Source organism: Apteryx rowi, unplaced genomic scaffold, assembly GCF_003343035.1.
Source record: "Apteryx rowi isolate R43461 unplaced genomic scaffold, aptRow1 scaffold_350, whole genome shotgun sequence".
Taxonomy (NCBI): domain Eukaryota; kingdom Metazoa; phylum Chordata; class Aves; order Apterygiformes; family Apterygidae; genus Apteryx; species Apteryx rowi.
The window spans coordinates 323,569-333,984 of NW_020449975.1; the positions used below are offsets into that span (position 1 = coordinate 323,569).

The window sequence follows — 10,416 nt, forward strand, 5'->3', positions numbered from 1 at the left end:
TCCTTTAGCCCAGTGTTTGTCAGGAGCTCTTTAGAAGGCACTTGGATGGCTGCCCCACTTCACCAGGGACATGCTGCGCTGCTGGTTTATGACCTTCTTTTCCGCTCTTGCTTTCTCACCTAGGACAGAGTGGGCAGACAGGGAGTGAGATTCTGCACAGCACGCTGTGGGTATGGTCACTGCATGCTCGCTTCCCCTTCCTGACCTGCCCCTCTGCTGCCTCTGTTCTCTGCATTGTCTGCTGAGGTGGAGAACCCTGGTCTTGCAGCCAGTAGCATTTGTAACAAAACAGCATTGTAATCATATAAGGAACAGCTCACAGAAGTAATATTCAAAAAAGTGGGAGCCATAGCATCCAGTTGGTCCTTACCACAGCCAAACTTCTCATGGGATTTTCTTTAGGGTGAAAACATATGTTATCTGAGCACTGCCTGCAAGAAGATTAATACAGGGATGTTGGATAGTACCACTGATTCTTTAAATGAGCTAAAAGTTTATATATAACATTTGGACTGCTTTCCTTTAATGCAAAGGAAATGTACTTGATATACATTACATACATACAAAATACAATAATGACACACATTGCCTTATATGGCATATAAACAACAGAATTTATGCAGTTGTTTTGTTTTATTTGTCTTTAGAACATGTTGCTTCCTTGTCTTTGTAAATATTTTTCTGCCTGGATCTGCCCTTCCCTGCTGTCAGTACATACCCAAAATGTACCTTTATCTTCTCTTCTTTTTCTCCTTCTTTTTCTAGGACTTCTGTGTTTGCCAGTGGATCGCTAAGTGCACTCTGACCCTCTTCATCTTTAGCAAATTTTTACTCTTCCATTTTCTAAATCCTATTAATTATTGTTATGTGCCTTCTTGAATCCTCTTCGAGCACTTTCTCTTCCATCTGCAACTGCCTAGTTTCCTGTTTTGTTTTGTCAGAATATTTTCTGACTTATGCACCATGGCTTCTCATTACCTTTTCACAGGTGTATTTTAGTGGGTTTTGTTGTTGTTGTTGTTGTTTTAGTAAATTCTGTTACAGGAGCATTCCCAAACAGTGCAGCTGGTGTATTTTTCAGGGCTGCCTCTTTCTCATTTTGTATTCAGGATGTTCTTGTCAGATCATAAACTGTGCTCCTGTCATGAATATGGGAGTGAGATTCTTCAGATACAACATCCTTTTGCCCTGTGACTTCTTCCTGAGCAACCTGGACCCCCCCCCCCACATTAGCCAGCTAAGCTGTTTCTCCCCTTGCCTGTGGTCAGTATTAATGCCCTCTGCAGTGACACATGTAATGCCAAGAGGTATGTTTTTCTTGGCATACCTGTGACCTTCTTTCTTAAAAGCTTTCTTGAGCTGAGTTTGCTCTTGAGGTGAGTTATAACCCACTAGAAATGGTGGTAAACATTTTGCCATCTGATTTTGAGAGTTTGAGGATTTGGCCTTTAAAGACTATGGGTCTGTGTGCTGTTACGGTGCCATTTTACTTTGCTGTCTGTGCTAAAGGCCTGTAACAGCCACTTTCTTAGTCTGTTGGTGCCTCTCCATCCGCTGTGGCTCATTAACTCTGTTCTGTGAAGCCTGGCTGAGGGGCAGCATCACACAATTTGTATTCTGAGAACAAACTGTGTATTGACATCAATTCAATTGATATTAATGTCACTGCCAAATCAGCTAACTTGCAGCTGACTGCAAGATGGCCTGACTGGTCATTAGAGTGCATCCATATGCTACTAGCTCCATATGTCACTGGTCTGAAGTGAACTTTCTTTTTAGAAAAGAAGTGGTTAGTATAATAGCAAAGATTTTGGCAGGGAGAGTCTGAATTCTTCTGATAGGTTACAATTATATAATATAATTCTGCTGTTAGGTTATAATGGTTGTGATTTCTTTGCCTACGTAGTATCACCAATATGAAATTGGCCATTTTGGGCTCTTGAAAATGTAATTAAGAGATTTTTGAGTCTGCTTGTCCATCTCTATCCTTACTGAACAGCTTTGTGTCACCCTTAGTGATAATAAATATTGTGTAATTCAAGTATACCCCTTTGTAAATTTTGTTTTTCTCTTACATGATTATTTTTCTGATTTTGGTTGTCTCATTTCCAAACATTATGTAGAAAATTACATAGGTTCTTCTAGCTTGTCAGTGTTCTTTGCTACCTTTTAAAGTAAATCAGTGGTTCCTTTTCAAATAACATAACAAATTACAGTGTTACTCAGCTTGAAGAGGGCTGCCATATATTCTCTCTCAACTTCTCTGTCCTCAATCTGTGACCCAAAGAGCTCAAATTTTATTGTTCCCAAATTCAGCACCGTCATCCTTATCATTATTCTAACAACTAGAAATCCCAAGTAAGATCCACACTGATCCTCTAGAATATCCTGCCTCAATAACCCTGACAAATGCAGAGCTAGGAATAAGTAAGATGACTGGCTCAGCACTTCTCTTCAGCTCAGTTTGAGAGCCTATAGATGCCAGCTTGCCCAATTTCTCATTTACTGGATTGCACTGCCTCCTGAAGGGCTACAGCTTTGACTGGTCCCTTGCTTTCCATTTTTAGTTTTGACAAATTATCAATTCATTATTCAAAAGCTTTCTGTAATTGAGGCTGTTATGACTGATGCTATCAAACATTTCTGAAGCAACCTATACTGGTGTCAGAGTTTCAGCCTAGCTAAAAATAAGTCCAGACATAGAGTCAGACTGGAAAGTTCTTAATTAATTAAACTGGTCTTCTCCAAACATACAACAACGCTAAATCACGGGTAAGAACAGAATGAAACATAGTAAAATAAGCACGAGCATGAGAAAGTTGATTGTTAAATCAACATTAATCATTTAGCAGGGATTTTTCATATGAATAGCAAAGCCAAGTTTTGTTGCACTATAGAAGCAGTCGCCAGTTTGCCAAAGAGGCATTCAGAAGGTAGAAGGGCTCTAAACTTTCTAAATACATTTTTTTTTGTGTGGTTTAACTGGAAGTCTAAACATATTGAAGTCACACCCCAAAATATAAAGGGATATAAACTGCAGAACACCCAAACAGATAAAATGCCTACATCAGTATAATAGGGTTTGGAAAAATTGGGCAGGGATGCAAGGAAAAACATATCTTCAGAGGCCCAGGCAATCTGAGTTATTGTAAAGATTCTGTTTTAACCTAGATTGTTACCATTGTGGTAAACCACTTTTAGCAGGATTTTCTCTGTTCAGTTGTATAAGCATACCCTATAAAACAGAGAAATAAAATGTATGTCTCACACACACTAGCTTTTATATTGCCTCAGAGCTCCCTGGTTCTGATCAACACAATCATCTCATCTTTCTCACAGTCATTCTTGGAAGCTGAGGATGTACGAAAATATGTACCACAGTCATAGTCAGTGTGCTGGCTTTAAATGAAGAGGTTTGAGTTACAACAGCAGTGTACCAGCAGCAGCATGACGCTTTGCACAGGATATAAAATAGGCTCCACTGGCACACACTGAGCTTGATTCTACATTGGCTAGGGCTTCTTCCATTAGCTAAATATCTTCATTAAGACTTGCTCAGCTATGTACCCTCTATGTAGCAGTCACTGCAGACATGGCTTTGCAATTTACAGCGCAGATTATGAGGGTTATTATATGGCCATCTCCAGTTCTTCGAACTTTATCTGGACCAGCTTGGGAAAACAGACAAAAATATTTGATGTGTGTTGTGCTTCTTTTAATGCAGAGTAGCAGCTGGTAATAAGGTGGAAGTTATTTAACATAGCAGTATATCTGTGACTCACTAGTCAGTCAGTCAGTCAGTCAGCTTTGAACACTACAGGCTGTGATGTCTATTTTTAAATAGTAAGATCAAATGAAGTCAGGGTTGTCTGATTTGCTCCTGATTGTGGGTTCATGCCTCAGCTATCACTAACCCCTAACTGGAAATGACCTCTTAAATGCCTTAGTTTTGTCCTTCTCCTATTAGCATCATTGCTACTAAAATGATAATTTTACTAGGGAGAGAATACCAAGGAAATTACAAGAAATGAACAAAATGACAAGGGAAGGCTTGCTACCAAAGGCTGGGAAGCTAGTTAGTCTGAAATCAGGCACCAGCATGACTGCCCTTAAACCATAGGCAGCCTAAGAGTCTATGAGGTTTAGATTGCAACTGCATTTTAATGTCATTAAATATTCCAGATGCTACTATTTTTGACTCAGAATTGCGGTCACTGGCAGAAATGACAATAGGTTTGTTCTGAAGCAGCTTCACAAATATTTGTTCAGGAGAAACTGCTGCCAGGAGAGGAGAGGGTAGTTCCAGCCTCTTTCCTGTTCAGTCTCTTGGCATCTTTGCTGAGGCTATCTACGAGGTTGCCAGTTAGTACAGCTCTATGGCGTGGAGGCTTATCCTCTCTGACAAGCATTGAATCATGTCACACAAAGTGCTGAAACACTGTCTGGCTTCCAGTTACTACAGTGCAATAGCAGCGTGGCCCAGCTTTGAACTGGTGCCTTGAGAATAAAAGGCTCTCCATCATGTCTTTAGTCTTTCGAGTCATAAGATGGAGTTGTGGAGAACAGGCATGTAGAAGTATTTGGTTAGATCTTTACATATTTTCTGGTATTGACTTAAGTACATACAAATATGCATATTTAAAACAAACCTTTCTGAAGGGCCTCAAAGTGTTCTGGTCCGGAAATGCATGACTCCTGTTACTCTTGCTCCTCCTGATGCCTTATCTGCCACTGGGTGGGAGCCAGAGTAGTTGCACATGTACAGCGTGCAATCAGGTAAAGCTCCAGTTAGCACAGTAACACTGCGTTAGGGTCAAGTTAGAGTAATCAACTTAATAATCTTAATAGTCTTAATAATCACTGCATTCCTTGGCTATCCAAAAGAGAGCCAACTCTGAAGGCAGATGTTAGAGACAATGAAGACGATAGAGTTAGCCATGAGTGGCACAGCTGCTTTTGAAACATTGCTGCTGCTGCCCGGTACAGCTATAATGGTTAAAATGCAGTTTAAGGGCATGGCCACTTTGTAGACAGGAACATGGTGTAGAGACAGCCAAGCTAGAGCAAGCCTGAATAGGGCAAGGCTGGGAGGAGTTTGATCATTAGAACTAAATTAACAATTCCTACCATTCACTGACAGCTATGAGCACCAGCCGACGGCTGCAGCTTTGGTGCTGAAATCGCTACTGTGTCTGCCAGCCTGGGCCTCACTGTATGGCGTATGAGTCAACATGCCTCTCATCAGAGACAGTTGCAACAGTCAGGTCTTCATATAAGACAAGACACAGGGACTTTCTCTTGCTGACCATCTTGTAGCTGCTGCAAGTTCAGTTAGTGCTATAGTCCCATGTCGACAGCAACTAGCGTCTGGAGGTAGCCAGCCTTCCCTGGGTCAGACTGGCCTGATCAATCCTGTCTTCTGCCTGTGGCCTCAGCCTGCTCAGCTCCCCTGGATTGTAACCTGGGCCTATGTGATTCGGTTGGCAGGAGCACTACGGTGGTCTGAATGGGCTCACGGTCACCTGGATCGGGGATGGAAACAATGTCCTCAACTCCATCATGATGAGTGCTGCAAAGCTGGGAATGCATCTCCGTATCGCAACTCCCAAAGTAAGAAAGCTGTGTGCCTGGAGAAAGGAGGTCAAACTTTGCCAATTCCTGTGTCAGCCACTTGGATACTTCCCAAGGGCCTTGGCTAGGGGGACTTGCATGCATCTTGAGTGTCAGCTTTATTTAAGAAAAGAGGTTCAGAATCTTGATTCAGTTATTTTGATGCAAAACAGGAGTAACTATACTGAGTCCAACTTCAGAAGGGCTGAGGGGAAATCACGACTGCAGTATAAATCATGGGGCTCTGTGGAGGAAGAAAATTCTATTTGAGAAAGTATTGAAAAATCCCCAAATGACTCACCAAAGAAAAATGTAAAAATCATTGCAGATTGGTGGAAGTGTTTTAAATTCAGCTTTTTAGAATGCTGCACTGTAATATAATATAAAATATAAAACAAAGAATCAATTTAGAACAAAATAATTACTGATACAGAAGCATTTCATTCTATAACTGCTGAAATAATAGGTGGATTTTTACCTTATCAGAACACTTCCCACCAGTGTATCTCCAAAAGAAACTTTCAACAAAATCCATATAATTTCCTGAAGCTTTACAGTTCTGACAGATATGCCTCTTCCAATGGAAAATGGTTCTATCAGCATTCTTCTAACCAGTTTTAATCATCATTAATGATCATACATAAGTTCTGTAATGTTATCTGTCATCTCTTTTGGCAGGGCTTTGAACCAGACCTCAGAATAACTAAAATAACTGAACAGTACTCCAAAGAGGTATGAGCCTAAGATATAGCCTAATACAGTAGCTAGAATAGAGTTTATTTTATGCTATAAATGAAGTTAAATTTCCTTATTTTCCTGATCTTCCTTATTTTATTCACATTAGTATGGCACCAAGTTACTTCTCACAACAGATCCTTTGGAAGCTGCAAATGGTGCCAATGTCTTAGTTACAGATACATGGATAAGCATGGGACAAGAAGAGGAAAAGAAAGAAAGACTAAAGGCATTTCAAGGTTATCAGATTACAATGCAGGTAAAAGCTCAGATTTATTTTTTTTGTTGATGCTTTTATAGATTGCATCTGTAAAAATCAACACCAGCAAAGCAAGGGTTTGATATTTCTTCGAGTAGGGCCATTGACTAACCACATGCAAACCTCACTCCAGCTTGAAAAACTCACAAAGACACTGAGGCTGAGTTAATCTCTTACTCTTCCCATGGTTTGGCCCCTCTCAGAGCTTCCCAATGACATCTAACTCCAGAACATGACCAGTGCAAGAGAGCTAACCCTCTACTTCTTGATAACATAAAAACCTTTAAACATGACAAACCCCCCCCCCCCCATTTCTAACCTTGCATTTTCTCTTTGCCACCAGAAAAGATCCCTTATGCTTTATTTCTAATGAACAGCTCACAGGTTAACTCTTAAGTCCGTAGCCTGGGCAGGATTTGGGGCAATTTTGTGTACATCTGTCAATGGATGAAGCATTAAATATATGTGTCCTTAAAAATCATCTAGCTGAAATACTTATCTGAACAAAGACAGTTAGAGAAAATGTAAGGTCATAAAGTATTTGTTGTTGAAGATAAAAAGGACATTTTCCTTGCAGATAGAATTACTGTTTTAATTGACTGCATTTTAATATAAATTCACAAAGTACTGTTAACAGGTATGTCTCTGAACTGGCTTAAAATGCTTTAAATCATTGTTCAGATATTAGATCAATATGTTATGAGTGACAATATCAAAAGAACTGATCATAGCCTTTTAAATCATGGTTTAATAAGCTCTTGTTGCAATTACCCTTAGTATTATATTACTATATGGCATTCCGATACAAATTGCACTTTATTGATCCACTATGTCACTAGAGTTTTTACTCTCCTACTAAAGCCAAAGAAATAGGAGTGAAAATTTGGCTTTCACGTAGTCAGCACTGAACTCTTATTGACTTGAGTGGGGATATTCCCATCTTATTCACAGATGAGCAGTTCTTTTGATGTCACTGGAATTTTTCTGAGTTCATCATCAAAGTCACTAGAGCAGGAGCTTATATAAAATTTGTTAACTTTTTTACTAGTTAAAGCTTTCATTAATGCCCTAGCATATCCCTTTATTTTTATATGCTTTTTGATCTACAGACTGCAAAATCTGCTGCTTCCAACTGGACATTTTTACACTGTTTACCCAGAAAACCAGAAGAAGTTGATGATGAAGTATTTTATTCTCCACAATCATTGGTTTTCCAGGAGGCTGAAAACAGAAAATGGACAATTATGGTATGAAAGGAAGATGAAAACTAGTTAGAGGTTAGGGTCAGCCTTTGTTCCATCTTTCACTACAGGCATGGTATGAGTTCGCTTCCTCAATAAACCGTAAGCATTAATATATATATTTCAAATGCACCCGACAGCACATCACAGTTTTGACTATAGGCATCTTATATATGCATAGCACAAATGCTTTTTGCCATGAATGTGACCTATTTTGATGATAATCTGCTGTTGCTTGACCCAGTTTTTATCACCAAATGAAATCTACAGTATAAATAGTAACTTTCATATTTAATTCACTGAGTTTATTATAATGATTAACTTAGTTCCTCCATTTTAAATCTCGCTAAATGCTGAGGTCCCATGGACTGGTCTTACAGACTACAATTTCCCTTAAAGCAGACAGTGCTAGAGATCATGCAGTTTTCGCTGAAGAAAAGCTGCCCCTGAGAACAGTGGGAACTTTCTCTGAGAAAGCACTGCTAGAGTAAAGCTTTCAAGGCCCCTGAAATATAAGGACCCTCAGTTATGGCCTGGGTAACGCTGTGTTCCATGGGAACCACAAGAGGACATTTGGCATTTAATATAAACCATAACCCCACTCTCAATATTTCTAGGGTTTCAGAAAATTACTCTCGAATCTCAGTAGCCTGTTATTTATTGTTGGCTTTAGAACCATCATGTTGACAAAAGCTAGTGAAAACTTTCAGAACAATGAAAAAAACTGAAATGGCATTAGCATAGCTCTCAGAAAAGCTCTGCATTTGCTCCAAGTGAATATGTGGTTGAGTATTATATTTGCCAGAAATGCAGATTTTGAATTTAATCAGAGTTATTTACAAATTTGTGTTAAATTCAATGCATAATTTTGGCCTTAAAATTCTGAAAAGTCTTCACATTATTGATTTTCTTTCTGAAATGTTTCTAAATGCCTTGTTTTTTTTTTTTAAGGACACAAAACCTTTAGTTTGGATTCAAGCTGCACATTTTGTTTGGGTAAAAAAGGTGTTACAGTCTTATTTTATCAAGCTAAGAAGACCGTATAGATCTTGTTTCTGTGTTAGTTTCAAGTGTCTTCAGCTCAGCCAGCAAACTGAAAAATTAATTATTTGCTCAGCTGTAGTTCTAAACAGGGTTGAGTGCAGCTATGACATAGGTAGCAGTAAGGGGGCTGCACAGCCGTATGTTCAATCCCCCGCTGTGTGTCTGGGACTACCTGTCTCACTGAGCAATGCTAAAGGGAAAGGAAAGACAGGCAGAAAGACCGCAACCCCTGGAGGGCTCTTGTAAATCCAATTCTGGGCCAAAATGCCAATTTGCAGTCCAACCTTGCTGTGAAATCACAACAATGTGAACCAAGTAATGCCTTGGCAAAAAAAAGCGAAGCACAGGGGCTTGTTATGTATACAGATGTGAGGAGGAGACCAAAGCAGCTACTTCAACACTGTATTTTATTGGCATTTCCATTGCTCTCATTTCACCATGACTGCCATACCCAAAGTTTGTTGGAGTGTGTATGAAGTATTGGAAGGGAGCAGGAGGGGAAGATGACAAACCATCAACCTCAGCTAGGATTCCAGGTTTTACTGAAAAAAAATCCAGCTAAACTGGGATATCAAAGTCCTTATTCAGGTATGACTGTCTTTGATGCTAATGGAGCTTCTGCTGAAACCTGCAAGGGCACCCACATGCTGTTTGGGTACCTACAACACCTCGCAGGAGTAGCTGAGGATACAGTGTGGCTCACCAAAAGGGCCTTAGTGTTTGGTCTAAACATGCTTTGTCTGAATTTCTCCTGTGTGGTCCATTAATATATTTTGTCCACACTGAGAAAACCTATATCAGCTACAAAACAGAACACCCTAAAAGATTTTTCAGGTTTTTCCTGATTCATCATCAGAAATGCTAGCAAATAAATCTAAGTGTGCAGTTTTTGTCAGGACAATAATTTTCAACACAAGACTTCAGAGATAGAAAATATTTTCCCCTTATTTATTTTTATGGAGTATCTGTTTCCAATGTGATTGGATTTTTTTTTCTTTTTTCCCTCTTCCAGGCTGTCATGGTTTCCTTGCTGACAGATTACTCACCACAGCTACAAAAGCCTACATTTTGATGCTTGGAATCCTGCCAAGAGAAAATATTCCTCGTCGGCAGAATATTCTGGTCCACAAATACATAGATCTTCTTCAGAAAAGATCAAGGCAATGAATGATTCCTTAATAAAACTGTATAGTTGCCTCTGTGGAACTGTAGAATATTGCATTACATTTGTGAAAATTTTTGAGACAATAAACACCGTTGCAAAAGCTGCTTTTTAGCTAGATGCTCTAAGGTATATATCTTTTCTAGTGATCAGCATCTCTGAAAGTTTTTCAGGGTTATACTTTAATGATTCACTCTACCAGTATCATAGACATATCATAGTCTAACACAGCTGTGTTAGCACTAATATAGAGTAACATGACAGACATAGACCTCTCCCTTAAACCCGTCCACTTAATTGCTGATCCCAGGCAGTGTGCACAGGGAACCAATGCTTTCCTGTTTGTCTTGGGTTCCCATGGCTGT

At 39.5% G+C, this 10,416-nt stretch overlaps 1 protein-coding gene across 2 annotated transcripts in view; it reads left to right on the forward strand.

Annotated features, from left to right (window-relative positions):
- Positions 1-10,078, forward strand: part of OTC (ornithine carbamoyltransferase) — a 29,509-nt gene extending 19,431 nt beyond the window's left edge. The window contains exons 6-10 of one of the 2 annotated variants that reach the window (XM_026072794.1): positions 5,488-5,610; positions 6,289-6,342; positions 6,455-6,604; positions 7,714-7,851; positions 9,902-10,078. In XM_026072794.1, the coding sequence (XP_025928579.1) occupies positions 5,488-5,610; positions 6,289-6,342; positions 6,455-6,604; positions 7,714-7,851; positions 9,902-9,961 (525 nt within the window). In that variant the 3' untranslated portion in view covers positions 9,962-10,078. The remainder of the gene's footprint in view (positions 1-5,487; positions 5,611-6,288; positions 6,343-6,454; positions 6,605-7,713; positions 7,852-9,901) is intronic. The other variant, XM_026072793.1, reaches the window with a different exon arrangement.
- The last annotated feature ends 338 nt before the right edge of the window (positions 10,079-10,416 follow it).